This window comes from Ursus maritimus, unplaced genomic scaffold (genome assembly GCF_017311325.1).
Source record: "Ursus maritimus isolate PB19 unplaced genomic scaffold, ASM1731132v1 scaffold_15, whole genome shotgun sequence".
Taxonomy (NCBI): domain Eukaryota; kingdom Metazoa; phylum Chordata; class Mammalia; order Carnivora; family Ursidae; genus Ursus; species Ursus maritimus.
Window position 1 is genome coordinate 23,467,503 of NW_024423897.1, and position 15,140 is coordinate 23,482,642.

The 15,140-nt window shown below is 44.1% G+C and overlaps 2 protein-coding genes across 2 annotated transcripts in view; both read right to left on the minus strand.

Annotated features, from left to right (window-relative positions):
- PCYOX1L (prenylcysteine oxidase 1 like) overlaps window positions 1–1,118 on the minus strand; it is a 13,236-nt gene extending 12,118 nt beyond the window's left edge. Inside the window, exon 1 of the mRNA XM_040630429.1 lies at window positions 1,016–1,118. Within this exon, the coding sequence (XP_040486363.1) occupies window positions 1,016–1,103 (88 nt within the window). The 5' untranslated portion in view covers window positions 1,104–1,118. The remainder of the gene's footprint in view (window positions 1–1,015) is intronic.
- A 2,648-nt stretch (window positions 1,119–3,766) lies between these two features.
- Window positions 3,767–14,550, minus strand: GRPEL2 (GrpE like 2, mitochondrial). The gene is made up of 4 exons (XM_008692742.2): window positions 14,405–14,550; window positions 11,763–11,916; window positions 10,823–10,904; window positions 3,767–6,987 (listed from the first exon to the last, which is right to left on the minus strand). The coding sequence occupies exons 1-4, from the start codon at window positions 14,479–14,481 to the stop codon at window positions 6,623–6,625; spliced, it is 678 nt and encodes a 225-aa protein (XP_008690964.2). The 5' UTR covers window positions 14,482–14,550; the 3' UTR covers window positions 3,767–6,622.
- Between the last annotated feature and the right edge of the window lie 590 nt (window positions 14,551–15,140).

Below are 15,140 nucleotides of genomic sequence, written 5' to 3' on the forward strand. Positions count from 1 at the left end.
CCTAGCATCTCTGCCTGTGGGAATTTTATATGTGAGGGACAGGAAAATCTTGAGGAGTCCTGTCGAGTTAAAATGACAATTGTTAAGAGAAATAAACTGCAAACAAATATGGAACTCTAGTCATTGAGATGCATGAGGAAGTATTTAGCAAAGTGTCCTAATGTCTGCAATTTATTTTGAAATGCATTAAGATGTAAGATGAATTAATGGGGGGGGGGTGATAGTTATGTAATAACGCAAGTATAGGAGCAGTTTGCTAAGGGCAGAATCTAGGTGGTGAGTACACAGTAGCTCAGTGTATATCCAGTTCTTTCAACTCTGCTGTACATTTGAAAATCCTCAAAATAAAATATTGTAATAAAACCCAAGATGACTGCTGTTAAAAGTTCTCCACTGTCATTCAGCAAACTGATCGCCAGCAGACCTACCATGGGTTCTGTCTCCTATTCTCCCTGAGGTTTTGGTTTAGATATTCCTTCTAGGAAGCCCTCCCTGAGCCTGGTAGATGGACGAACCGCTCTTCCTATCAGGGTACCTTCTCAGCCTTACCACTGACTTCCCTGTATTGTGCAGTCTTGTCTCCACACAGCAACTACGGAGCTCTGTGCCTGCTACACGGACGGCCCTCAATAAACCTTTATGAATGACATCACCCAGACCCGGTCCTCTCTGTCATCCATCGGGGCACCTGGCGAAGAGCCAGGTCTACCGCGGATGCTCAATGCCCCTGGACCTTCTGGTGAGATCAGTGGCCAGTCCGGTCCCAAGCTTGCTCTTTTCCGCCCCAGGGAGCCGTCGCCACATGCCCATGCCACCCGGGATCAGCACCTTGCCTACCGCCAGTCCCCTTCCTCGCCCAGTCTCAGTCCCTCGCCCCTTCTCCAGCCAGTTCCTCTGACGAGGACCCTCCCTCGCCCAGCTTTCTTCTCCTTCCCCCACCCGGTTGCTCCCGGCTACGATCCTTTTCCCCTCGTAGCCCTCCCCTGCGCAGCCCCGCACCCCGTCCTTCCCGCACCGATTTTGCTGGGCCGGGCGTCTCCGCCTGTGGCGGCGGCGGCCAGGAACGCGGCCAGCGCGGCGAGGAGCCGGGCAGCGCGGGCCATGGCGGGCGGCGATCCGGACAGCACGCCTGGGCTCGGCGCTCGCGGGTTGGCGCTGGGCTCGCCGCCCCGCCCCGGCGCCCCACTGGCTGTTCCGCCTTCAGCCCGGCGGGCCCCTGCCTGTCATTGGTCGAGCAGCTGTCTTTCTCCAGCGCGAGGCGCTCATTAGCTGCATCCCTCTCGGGCAGGCTCTCTCGGTAGCCGCTTCCCCGTCCCGCCTCCTGGATGCGGCTTCCCCATTGGCTGGCTCGTCCTGCCCACGCGCAGGTGTGCGCGCTCCGGGTGCCCAGCATCAGGACCAGGGCCCGGCTGCTGGGAGATTCATGCCAGAGGCGGCGGACCTCGGGTCCAGTCCAACCCCTGCGGGTTCCTAGCTCTCTAACGGCCGTCTCTGTGTCTCCTTCGGTTTCCCTGCTCCCCCGTTCTAGGTGGTTGTGGCAATCACGTGACATCAGGGACGTGATGCCGCTTGGCAGTATCTGCCACTGCAGCAAATTGCTGACCAAGCGTGTGCGGCCATGGTGGCTAGGCGCTCCCCTCCGCGTGTGTGGAAGCAAGGGTGGGTGCTTTCGAGACTGCTGTCACTGGCGTGTATTTGCAGGTTTTACATGCAGCTTGTGTCTCTGCCTTCTGCTTAACAAAAAGGGAAGGGTTTCATCCAGTCTCCTCTCAGAGGGAGGAAAGGTAGCAAAGGAGGGAGAAGCTCCCTTTTTCAGCCTCTCAGAAAACAAGAGCAGCTCAGTGTGGTTAGTTCATTACACAGTGAAGGACAGAATACTCTAGCCGAAAATAAAGTTGGGGATGAGTTTCAGGATAAATAAGGAAAACCTTTATTTATTTATTTATTTATTTATTTATTTATTTATTTATTTATTTATTTATAAAGATTTTATTTATTTGACAGAGAGAGAGGCAGCCAGCCAGAGAGGGAACACAAGCAGGGGGAGTGGGAGAGGAAGAAGCAGGCTCCTACTGGAGGATCCCGATGCGGGGCTGGATCCCAGAACACTGGGATCACACCCTGAGCTGAAGGCAGATGCTTAATGACTGAGCCACCCATACCCCCCGCCCCCGGGGAATACCCATATTTAATTCAGTCAGATTATGGCTAAGAGAAGAAACCGAAAGGCTTCAGAGGATAGTAAAAGCACATACAGCTGGGATTCTAAGTCAGCTCTCTGAGTCGTAAAAGGGCCAAACTGGTTACTAGTTATGTGGCAGATGAACAAACATGCGTTTCTTATAATCTTAAAATCTTTTTGGCAATGTTTATGTCAGAATGTGAAACTTTTTAAGTTCATTCCCAATGACTCAGGATATTCCCTTAAATTTTTTTGTTAAATAAGCATTCCTCAATTACTTTGTGCCAAGTGCTCTTATGTGCTGACTTAATCTGATTCTTGTAGCTTTTTGGTAGGGTAAATTTTATTAACTCTAAAATTCCACTTTTTTGTCCCCACAAAAAAGGCCTCACATATTGATTACTGGACAAACCTACTTGTGCAGAAGCACAGGAACAGAGAGAAATCATTTTCCCCATAAAACATATCTATTGTTCAGGTGGTAGTGATGTTTACATTAGACCAGGAGTGAAGTTGGGTGACTATCAATTACCTATTGCTGCATAACAAACCACCCTAAAACTTAGTGGCTGCAAGTAACAGTCATTTACTTTGCCCACAAATCTGTGCTTTGGGCAGGGCTCGGTGAGGTCAGCTCATCTCTGTTCCATCGTGTCAGATGCGGCTGTTCCGCTAGGGGCTGGTTGACCCCCTTTCAAAAGGACTCGAGATGGCTGGCCAGATGGTGTTGGCTATCAGTTGAAATCTCAGCGAGGGCCCAGTTCCACTCCACGAGCTGTTTCAGTTTGCTTTTAACTTGAAGGCTGAGTTCTAAGGGTGAGCATCCAGAGATAGGATGGTTTGGGTCCAGAAACCAGCAGTCACTTCTACTACATTCTATTGGTCAACCACAAAGCCCAGATTCAAGATTTAGCGCCATGCTTTAAAACCTCCACAGCGAACTTGACCATGTCCAGTCTGAGCAGATAGTAGTAAAAGTATACTTACTAGCACTGGGAACATGGGAAGCAATGGATCAGGGAGCCACGGTGTACAGACAAGACTGGAAGAGTAATGAAATCCAAGGCCAACTTGCTGGAAAGGCTGGCTCCAAAGAGGGCCATTCAGCCAGGAGGCTAGGTATGTAGAAGCGAGCTGAGCAGCAGATGTATAGACAAAGCCAGGCAGAGCTTGGTAAGGACTCGTGGAAGCTAAAGATCTGAGTAAGGCCACATGTCAGTAACCTGGCTGAGAGGATCAGAAGTCCAGCAGTTCAAGTGAAGTGGTTGAAGCGGATACGACAATTAGAACCAAGAAGCAAGTGTAAGAAAAAGGCGATGCCAGAGAGGAAGGCAGAAACAGGAGTCCAGATCTAAGAAACACATAAGAATCAGAATGAAGCAAGGCCAAGGAGGTAGGAAAACAGACAAGACTTCGACACCAAAGCAGGATTACAATGAAAGTCTACACTGCATCCATTTGGCTGGGCCGCTGTGGGATCTCAGGGTACCTCTGCTGAGTGTCGACAAGGCGGATCAGCAGTCAATGAAGTGACCATAACGTCAATATATAGGCAGACAGAGACACTAGACACATTTACCACAGTTACGTCAGTTCAGGTTTTATTGAAGTTGCTTCTGAATATTCTATTTCACCCTTAGTTTTTCCTAGTTGACTTGCTTTAGTGTACAAGAATGTTTCTCCACTTAGATCCTTTGCCATGAAGGAGCACCAATTAACTTATCAGTATCAAACAGATTCCCTTAGGACAGCGAAGAAAATCTGTAAAAGGTTTGTAGAATCCATGCACTAAAACACCAGGGCCCCTCTTCAAGTGAGCCAAAGCTTCCTTACCTATCTGCAAGCCTACAACGTCTTTTCACTTTACCGTCAAGATGAAAGTAATGAAGAGCACAGACACAACTTTCTTGCTCCTCCGGTCTAAAAGTGTGGATTTCTTGTATTACAGGTAGAAATTTTAACACAGAAAAAAACAGAAGCTTAGAAGGAAAATAAGTCACTGTGATTAATTACACTTTTTTTTTTCAAAGAGAAGCAGCACTTAACCAGTTTTCCCCTTTCCCTAGACTTTAGGCAGCTATAAAAACATAGGCAAAATAACATGTATAATAAAAAGTAATAAAAATAAATATTTGAGGGCCTACTGTAGTAGACAATTTACACATTTCACTTAATCCTCACAATACTGTGAGGGAATTATAAGCATTGTACAAACAAGGAAGCAGGCTCAGAAGGGTGAAATGACTGGGGCCCAAGATCACACAGGTGACTGGGCTGGGATTTATGTTCAAGTCTATGCCTCCAGAGCCTGTGCTCTATTATGCTGCTCTGGCTCCCTAAAGCCCAACTTTTTGAGATTCTTACCATTATAGCTCCATCTTCTAAATTTGCACTTTTAAGTCTGCATAACTACTGAATAATAAAAGAACCTAAAATTATTCTCAATCTACTTGCTAAAACAGGAGGTTGCAAGGAATATTAGAAAACTCTTCAAGTACTTGGAACGTTCCATACCTAAAATTATGGTTGTTCTAACTCACTGATAATGACAGCTAGTAATTCCAGAACACATAGGTAATTGTAATTGGCTCCTTTTCTTGTTGTCACCATCTGTCAATCTCAAAGGAATGAAGGCAAAAAGAAAGACAAATTCCTATTGTGAAATCCGACTGCTCATTAAATTTACAGCATGCACTTAGTGGAAAGCCGAAAGAGGTTCTGGTTTTAAAATCTTACCACCAGTCTTTTGTTTGCTTCTTAAAAGCACGCATTTTTTTTTTTAAGTATCTAATTCTGCTGGAGGTGGCAGGGCCCACTGGGGGATGGCTTTATTGACACATGTGTGGAGTGTGCTAGAACTATCTATGATGTCTTCAGAGGATAACTTTTAACACTCCACAGAATGGGGTTATAAAGTTCGAGTAGAAATGGATTTACTTTATGGATAACTAACTTAAAAAACCTGAACCTATGCAATCTGGACATCTAACAATCTTTGTCCGCTGGGGACATATTTGCATGTTCTTTATAGAACTGTTGGATCTTAAATGATTAAAGTTAATATCTAGTTACTCCTTATTCAAGTTCTCACTGAAATTTAGTTTACTAGTTTTAGACATTTTTTGAGTCCAGTCCTAAAGATGTTTTCATGTATAAGCAGCTGAAAGGGTGAGATGAGATCATCATTAAGGCCTCTTCTAACATTAAGATCCTCATAATTGACCTCCTTTCTAAAGTCTGATTGATAGGTCATTCACTTGCTCATTTATTGAACAAAACTTTTACAGAACACCAGCCATAAGCAAGACTAAAAAAAATAAAAAATAAACACATAGGCTCATTAATTCTAGGAGGTCAATAAAAGACAGCTAGATGTTAATATACCTAACACAAGACAGATACAAAAACTAGAAAATAAAGCTTATCAGTGTGAGAGGTAGTGATCTGTGAGTACCAAATAAAAAAAATTCAGCATAACTAAATGAAATGAGAAGTCACAGAAACCTAACATTTTTGTCCTGACCACCTCCCTGCATAATCTAACAAAGAATGATGAGGCAAATCTGACAAAGTGGAAGATTTAAGGGCTAGTGGAAAGAAAAGCTATAGGTAAATTACTTACATAGGCTGATTTGGGTCATTACCTACTGGTGCTGCCTTGGTTTCCCTGAAATGATTATATACCCAGGGAGGCTGAAAATAATTGGAAGGTAACTCAGCAAAGAAAACACAAGGTTTCTTGGTCATACTTGCTTGAAAGGAACCTGGTATCTTGAATTTCTTGATACTCCCTGCCTTCCAAGTCTTGCCTGAGCCTTAATTAGCCCTTGTAAATGGGAATTGGAAAAGGACAATGAGTGTGACTATGGTCTACCTGGCGGGGACTACAAAGACAAAAGATGGCTAAAAGGAAAATAAAATAAAAAAAGGGGACGTCCTAAAAATCTATGTGTATAAAAACCAACCCAAATGATCTAAATTCATATAACTCTAAAGCTTTATCATCTAAGTACCCAGATGTTGAACCAATCCCTACCATCTCCTTTTCCCATGAAATACAAGATCCTATATAATTCCTGTTTTAGGGACCATCAGAAACATTTAGTTGAAAATACATAAACATGTCCTCATTTCCACCTTTTAAAAGGATTTTCAATTGACAGTCATCAGAGTACCAATTTTAAAATAATTTTCTTAAACATATTTGGACAAAGGCCATAGGATCACTTGTCACATTGTTCAAATGCCCAACGGCAAGACTTCTGATGAGACCAAACTGGTCACATTAAATCAGTAGAGTATCTTAGAAATAAAGCCAATATGACTAAATCCAAAACAGATCACATGAAGTACCTCATGTACGATACAAACCTAGTTTAATAAATAAAGGAAACACAGGTGACTGTACTCTGGGAGAACATTCAGTTCCTCATGGCCCATTCATAGTCTTCTCTGAGACTCCACTGCCACTTCCACCCGGGCAAGTCTAATGGTGCGGCCATGAAGCTTGTAGCCATCTTGCCTTACTAATGCCACGGTGCCAGGCTGTACCCCAACACCAGCTGGCACATGACAGATGAGTTCATGCTCGTGAGGGTCATATTTGTCACCGACGGGTGTCATCTTCTCCAGGCCATGTTTGGCAAACACACTTTTCAGCTTTGCTTCTAAAAGTGATAACCCTCGGAAGATCTTCTCCAGAGTGAGCTTCTGGTCTCCAGGCTCTGTTTCCTCAGAAATGTACTCTGTAGTCTTCTCCAAAATGTCTGCCACCTCTACCAAGTCCTTACAGAAACTCTGAATTCCTAGAGAAACCAGACACTTTTATTGTCTGTGAGGAAATCACTTTGTTCCTGGGGGTGGAGCATGGGGAACGCCCAGATGAGTGGCTAGTATACTTGACATCCCAGGAAGTGGGAAGATTGCCACACAGGACTCAGGGATCGTCATCAACGATTACTACCTTAACCCAACTGACAAACCAGTGTTTCGCTTGGAAGGCCTATGACTGGGAAGCCTACTACGAAAAGGGAAAAAATGATTAGAACCTAAGAACTAGGTAAGACTGCATGCAGGAGGCTCAGAAACCTGTCCTGTAAAAACTGATCACTGTTTCCTGTGTTTTCATTGCTATTCACCTTTACTACTACACCTTTACTACTATGCACATTTTGAAAATTCTTGTACATCTTAATTTTGCTAAGACATGCATTCTAGGTAGGGGCAAGATATTGGCATTTCACGGGGCAGGGGGCATTAATACAAAAGTTAGTCGATAAGACCGTGCTAAGGGAGACTCAAGAATGGTTTATTCTCGAGGAACAGGGACAGGAAAGTAAAATACTCCATAGATGAGATGAGTCTCCAACTGCCTGCTTGAAGTTACATATACTTACTGGAGACAGGCCACAAAACTTTCAAAATCTTTTTAGTCATATGAACTGTTCTAAAAGTAAACTCAGTTGTTGAGAAACCTCATTACTCCCAATGCATCATCTTGATTTTTCTTACAGAAATGTTAAGGAATGTCATCATTACAGATATTCTATGATAACAGCAAAGCCCTGGTGGGAACTAGTGAGGGGTGAAGGACTTTGTTCTTCTGGTTTTAATCCAGGGACAGTTTTGTTTTCTGTTTTTTTTTAAGATTTTATTTATTCATTTGGGGTGGGGGAAGAGTGCATGCACAAGTGGGATGAGGGGCAGAGGGAGAAGCAGACTCCCCGCTGAGGAGGGAGCCGGACTCGGGGCTTGATCCCAGGACCCCGGGATCATGACCTGAGCCGAAGTCAGTCACTTAACTGACTGAGCCACCCAGGCACCCCAATCCAGGGGTGCCATGTGTCAAAACAGGCAGCCAACTTAACTGTATTCAGAGGTAAAAAGGAAGATCACCCACAGGGAAGTGAAGAAGAGATGATAGAAAAGAAATTTCCTAGGACTTGCTCGCCTAGATTCTGGAAGGAACAACTGACAGAGGTAGGAATTCTATCTTTAACTTCTGGGTGACAGAGATCCATTATGGCATCTTGAGCAAAACAAGTGTAATAGGATTCAAATTAGTCAATAATAACGTACATAAAGGATTTGGGGTGCTGGGGCATGAAGGAATGCTGGTGTGACCTGGTCTGGGGTAGGAGAGGAGGCGAAGGAGAGGAAAGAGTAAAACCAGCAGACATTTCCAGGAAACCATACTTGGTGTGATCAAAGCTCCACAAGATACCTCCCCCACCTCCATTGGCGATGGCAGCCATAAATATTAATGGCTATTAATGAAATCAGCTGAAAAGGTAGAAGAGATTTGCCAAACGCTTGAGAAGTATGCCGATTAGATCAAAACTTCACCCAAGAGAAAGGAATGTCTCATAAAGATCAATCAGGGGGTACTAAAGGTATCTCCCGGCTATTAAAAAAAGACACATACTCTAATAGGAATTTTGAAAGCGGTAAGCTTCTGGGCAGACTTGTACATTGTCACGGTACAAAGAACCCTGGCTTCTGTTCAGTCAAGTGGTATGCATTTGGGTAAACAGAAGCCCAGGTTCTCTTGTCTGTATAGCGAGGGGTTCAGTCTCTGATTCTATTCTAATTACTGTTATTTCAATAGGAAATTGGTGTCTGCACCATTTCTTGGGAGTGGGGGGTGGGGGAGAATCTTTATTCTTGGCCACTAGAAGGAAATGGCTCAAGCAAATGACTTAAGTGGCATACTGCTAGACACATTTTGCTCTCTAAATAAATTAGATTATCAGATTATTTTGCGCTTAGCTAATATTTGTTTGTTCCTGGGAACCTTATCAATTCTTGAGGAAACTGATATAACTGATACAACCCATCAAAGCTTAACTTCTGGTAAGCCAATTTACCTGCTCCCTTCAAGCAGGCAAGTCTTCCCCAGGTACCAGTTGGTTTATTTGCTACAGAAATTCCTTGTAGCTCAAAGATCAGTGAACTTTTCCTATCAAGGGCCATACAATAAATGTTTTAGGTTTTGTGGGACAAGAAGGAAAAATCAAGGATCTTCTGTAGTTGATTATTTAATAAATGAGAAAATTTATTTCTACAGATTTTTAATGAAGAAATTCAGAACTGTATTTATGGACTAACACACAGGCTGCAGTTTGCTAAGCCCTGTCCTGATGGTTGGAAATAAGACACGAAAACTTGGATGAAACATCAGTAATACAATTTGGGGGTCAGTACTTAGCTGATACTCATACATAGCCTTGAAACGTGATGCCTCTAGCACTGAATGAAAAGCAGAAGGCTATGCCAAAGCACTGGGGCCAGACGGAATGAGACAGGAATGAAGTGAACCCTATGCACAAATAGCAGATAAAATCCAGGGAACAGGAGCCAGTATGACATAGGGGAAAGAATAGACTGGGGGTCAGAAGACAATGGACTCATGTCTCATCTGTCACCAATTAACTTTTTTCAGCTCACTTGTAAAAGGAGATTGGACTACATACAATCCAAGGGCTCCTCAAGCACCTTCATTCTATGTGCAGTGAAAGTATAACGCTCTGTATGAAATTGTGAGCAAGGTGAGGAATCAGAGATTTGCCCTCTACCCTTCAATCCCTATTGTTAACACTTTCATGAACACATTTGGGACAGCATGTTGTGTTCAGAGAAGAATTTCTGAAAGACTTTATTTTTTTATTATTATTTTTAACGTGCAGCCTTCAAATGTATATATGCATTTATGATTTTATTTTTAAGTAATCTCTACACCCAACGTGCGGCTAAAACGCCTAACCCAGAGCTCAAGAGATCGCATGCTCCACTGACTAAGTCAGCCAGGTACCCTGCAAGACTTCAAACTGACCAAAAAGATTACTCAGTCATCAGTGAAAAAACAGTTGCGGTCTAGTACAACTTCCAGAGTTATCTGCTTCCATATGGTCCAAGCCTTTGGTCCAAGCCTTTGTCTTTGAGTTACTTTATAACTTAGTAAGTTGTAAATACTGATCGTAATGCCAATGATTTTTGTCCATAGTAGTGAAAGTTGTTGATTATTGCACTATGGGTATAGACTAGTTCTGCTTCTATGAAGCAAATTTTAGCATTCCTGATTGTCCATGTGTCTTGTTCTTTGGATTCTCCTCTGAACATCTTAATGATTCACTTGTTTATTAATGAGTTCAACAGAACTGATTGTATAAGCACTAGAATGTTAAGTGTACATGCTTGAAAAATAAAGTAACAAGGGTTTTGGTCAAAACAAAGGTAAGCATTATTTTAGCGAATCGTCCACCTGGCAACATTCCCAATAAAGATCTCGGAAAACATAAGGCAAGAGTGGAAGGGCAGGGTAGGATTGGTTTATGACCTAGATGTGTTTTTTACTATGTTCAGTTTGGAAAACTGCTAGTAAGTGTCCTTAAACTAAAAGGTTTTTTTTTGTTGTTGTTTTTGAGAGAGAGAGAGTGTGTGCGCCTGCATGCGGGGTGGGGAGGGGAGGGAGAGAATCCCAAGCAGGCTCCATGCCCAGTGCAGAGGCCAATTCGGGGCTCAACCTCCCGACCAATATCATGACCCGAGCAGAAACCAAGAGTCCGACGCTTAACTGACTGAGCCACCCAGGTGCCCCAAACTAAAAGGTATTTTCATTTTTATCACGAATAAATCTCTCACCAAATATCTTGGCATCTTCTACACATCTCTGGGTTCGCCGCCTTATGTTTTCACCATCGGCTACAGCTCTCTGGTATCTCACCTGACACCAAAAGCAAAGTCAAAATGATCAGAAAATACACGCTTGCTGATGGAAAAGAATGTTTTTGTTCACTTTACAAACTTCATCCTTGTGATAGGTTTTTATAAAAAAACAAAACAGGAGCTGTAGGAATCTTAGATCGGCTACTACAAATCCCAAGTCAAAGCAGCAACCTACTCTTTACAGCAGTCCTGATGGGCTGTCATTTAGCCTCCTACTCTGAACACTTAACAACAGTTTTCAAGCTCATTATCTTGAGAGAAAGCTTCCTTTTTCACACACAGCCAATACCGCCACTCTCTTTCCTTCATTGAACTGAACTCCAGGACAACAAACAGTAAATTTTAAAAATGTGTCATCTATTTGAAGGCAGTTAGCTTAGCTCCTTTAATCTTCTCCTCTTTCATTCTTATAATCCTTGATTCCTTTAATTGCTCCCCCGAGACATGCTTTCCTACCTCCCTACCATTCTGGGTGGTCTTGCTTTGGAACTACTCTAATTACCGCCCTCAAAGCGTGTTTGTCACCCGGGTACGGGAGAGTATGCCAGATATAGTCTGACTGGCAGAGTACAATGACAAACGACACACTTATACAACAAATATCTCCCGAGTTTCTACTACATGCCAGGCACTGGGAAGGTACCACAACATTAGCTATTTGTAAGTACTGTGACATCACATGTTTTTAACTACGATAGACTACTTTGTCTAATATACCTAGCAGGAGGGTGGAGATGGGGGAGAGGTAAAGAGCCAACGAGAGGAAATTTAATATAAAAAACTGATGCAAAAACTGTACGTGGATATTTAAACCAGAGAAGGGATGTGATGTGAAGAACAGACAAAATCTACTCACTGTTAGGTCCTGGACTTCCTTCTCCAGTTTCACAGCTTTAAGCTTTAAGGCTCGTTCTGCAAGAGAGGGCCCAAGCTCATCGGGAGGGTCCTCAGAACTGCAGTCCTCACCAGCAGTTCTCTGGGTGGCAGTACTGAAAGGATGTGGGCATCCCCTAAAGTGGGAGGGAGGGGGCACATGAAGAAATGCCATCACACACAGCCAAACTGCTTGTGGTCACAGTAACAACACCAAGACTTATAAAGGGCTTACTAAGTGCCAGACACCATTGTCAGGTTTTATGTAAATCATCTTTGCATCTCACAGTGCGTGAGAGAAATTATATTATCATCTCAATTTGTTTTTTAAAGATTTTATTTTTTTGAGACAGAGAAAGCACGAGTGGTAGGAAGGGGCAGAGGGAGAGGGAGAAGCAGACTCCCAACTGACCAAGGACCCTGATGCGAGGATCCTGAGATCATGACCTGAGCCAAAGGCAGGCACTTAACCGAGTGAGCCACCCAGGTGCCCCTATCATCTCAATTTCATAAATGAGAAAACTTAGGCTCAGAGAGGCTTATGACTTGCATAAGATCACACAGCTAGTATTCTGTTGAATCAGGATACTGAACACAAGGCAGCAGAAAGAGCCAGAAGTGGGGACACAAAAGTCAGCAAAAGAAAACCAAGTTCTAATTCCCAGAACCAGCAGGGTAATATCAGAAGCGGGAATTCAAAACACAAAGCCATACATTTCTGCTTCAATCCTTCATTTTACACATGGGGAAAATTAAGCCCAGTAAAAGGCCTGTGTCAAACTGGAGTTAGGTCTAGAATTCTAAAGTTTTCATGACCACAAGCTCCTAAGTAAGGCTCTTATGAAAAAGAACCTGTGTTAAGAGAAATTCTGAGTTGGGAACTCACTTCTGTGTAAAATCAAGTCAATTAAATACTTATAAAACACTATATGTTCCAGACTGTGAACTATAAACAGGTGAATAAAATGGATCTCTGTATTCAATCATGTTTGTAATCTAGAATTTCAGACAGCTCAAATATCTGATATATAGTTATTTACAAAGGAAAAAATTTAGAGCAGGGACTACTTTACAAATCTTGGATTGTAGGAGTTCTGACTCCTCCTTCAAGGAAGTTTCCATAACACTTCCTGGATTCCCATAATTTGATTTGAAGTAAAATCAACAAAATCACTGTGTGAGTACAAAAGGTCTTTAAAACCTTTTGTACCTTTAAAACCTTTTAAAATAATTCACTCATATAAACTGGCATATATCGAAGAGCAGTCATTGAGGTGACATCCGTGCAAAGATTTAAAGCAGGTAAAATGAGTTTGTTTCAAGAACGGGGTGGGGACAGTCAGTAGAAAGCTATGGGCAAGATGGCTTTTATGTCCCAGACTTTCCAGGCCAGGCCTCAACTCAATTACTACAATCTGGTGTCAGATTGTATATGGTTCCACATTTTTGGTTCAGAAAATATGGTCACCACAGATCTGGGACAAATCACACAGGGTGAAATACCTCCTTCCAATCCTAACAAACTACACTTATCCAATTGAAAGTAGGTCAAAATACTCCCCGGGCCAGTTTAAAGAGAAAATGGTCAAAGCCCAAGTCTGAAGAGGAGAGTTGAGGCTGATCCCTTGAATTCCTCCTGCTCCAGAACTGGAGTGAGGGGAAATTTTAGATGGGAACTTCTTTCTTCTGGTCACTTCCCTACACCACAAACTGGCCAAAAGGTTTTTAAAAAGCCTGAAACCCTGAATTCAATCTTGTACCCAGGTGCTAGGTCAAGTGTGTTAAGATAAAAAGGTGACAAACGGTTAGGAGAAATTCCCGCAAAGAAATTCCTCGCAGCTTAATTTACATTCCAGAAGTCCAACCTTACTTACCCGACAATTCACTCATTTTTATTCTTTCTGAGGAAGAAACAGTCTAACAGGGAGTCGTCCCTGAGAATAATTAACATTGCTCGCTAATTAAAATTCTAGAGCCCTGACTGATTTCTAATTTGGGTTCCACGATTACAGAGTATTTGAGTTTGGCAAAGTTACTGAACTTTTCTAAACCTCAGTTTTCTCCACTGAACGGGAGAATAAATAGAACTACCCATAGAGTTCCACAGTCGGCATGATAAGTAATCAATAAAAGGTGCCGCAGCCAATAGTGAAGAGCAGCAAATAGAACTTTATAGACTCCCGAGGGCAGGTGGAAGGGCCGTTTTGGAAACCAAGCCGACCGCCCTCCTTTTACCAACAGGTAAAGTGAAGCCGAGATGACGGGAAAGGGGGGAAAGGACTGGCTTAGGGTCACACAGGGAGTGAGCGGGGAGAATCCCAATTTAACTGCAGACACCCCCGCTGGAGGGAAAGGGGCCGGGAGACGTACATCCCCAATTCAGTCGATCCTCGGGGCTGAAGAGTTCCCACCTCGCAGGAACGTGACCTCGGCTCTTTCTTGGCCTGACAAGGAGGCGCGGCTGTGTGCCTCAGTCTCCTTCTCTGTAAAATGGGGCCGTGAGCGCCGGATCGGACAGCCGAGAGGCTTGGTGGGTCATTTCGCGCCCTCCAGCCCACAACCGCCCTTCCAGCTTGCTTGTCCCGCACAATCCTCAACTCCCGACCCGCGGCCTGCCTCGCTCACCTGCCTTCGGACGCGGCACTCGAGGCCAGGAGGCGCTGCACCAGCCGCGGGACCGCCCATACGGACCGCGCAGCCATATTCCCGATCTCGGCTGACGGAGGCAGCGCACGCGCACTTGCTCCAAATGAAGAGATTAGCGAGATACCACGCTTCCCGGCAGACTTTGCGGGCGCTCCCAGCCCGGGACCCGGGGCAGGAATGCCACACTTCCGGTTATCCTGGCGCGCGCGCTGCTCCTGCCTATCCGGTGTCCCCGACGGAACGCGACACTTCCGGTCCCCTGCGGGTGGGCGCGTAGGGCGGGTTCCTCTGGCGGGGCTTAGGGTCCGTCCTGGTCGCGAAATCCGCGGCCAACCCAGGGGGGTCGCAACTGTACCTTCAAGGAGTTTACGCGAAATTGTAAACAATAAGTGAATGCAAACGCGACTTAAAGTCAAAATATGACTGGTGTTTAAAGGTGGGGGGGCGTGGTTCCCCGGAAGTCTAGAATAGGTTGTGGCCGAGTGTGGGCAGTTTCACCGGAGGAAATACTTGAACTGAAAGCTGAAGAATGAGTAGATGAAAAGAGGAGGAAAGTGGTTCAGGTAGAGGTAAACATCATCTAACAAGACCCAGTCAAGAGGGAGAGTATATTGCGAGTAAGGCGCTGAATTATTGGAGAAAAGAGGGGCAGGCAGCACAACAGAATTAGCGGAACAGATCACGCGAGGGATTTAAAAAACTTGAAGCCCGACTC

Excerpts from the sequence above, each read along its gene's own strand:
- GRPEL2 (XM_008692742.2), bottom strand. The coding sequence starts at position 14,481 with ATGGCTGCGCGGTCCGTATGGGCGGTCCCGCGGCTGGTGCAGCGCCTC. Across the intron at positions 11,917-14,404 it reads AGTGCCGCGTCCGAAGGCAG|GGGATGCCCACATCCTTTCA; the intron begins GTGAGCGAGGCA and ends CTCCCACTTTAG. Across the intron at positions 10,905-11,762 it reads AGGAAGTCCAGGACCTAACA|GTGAGATACCAGAGAGCTGT; the intron begins GTGAGTAGATTT and ends TTTTGGTGTCAG.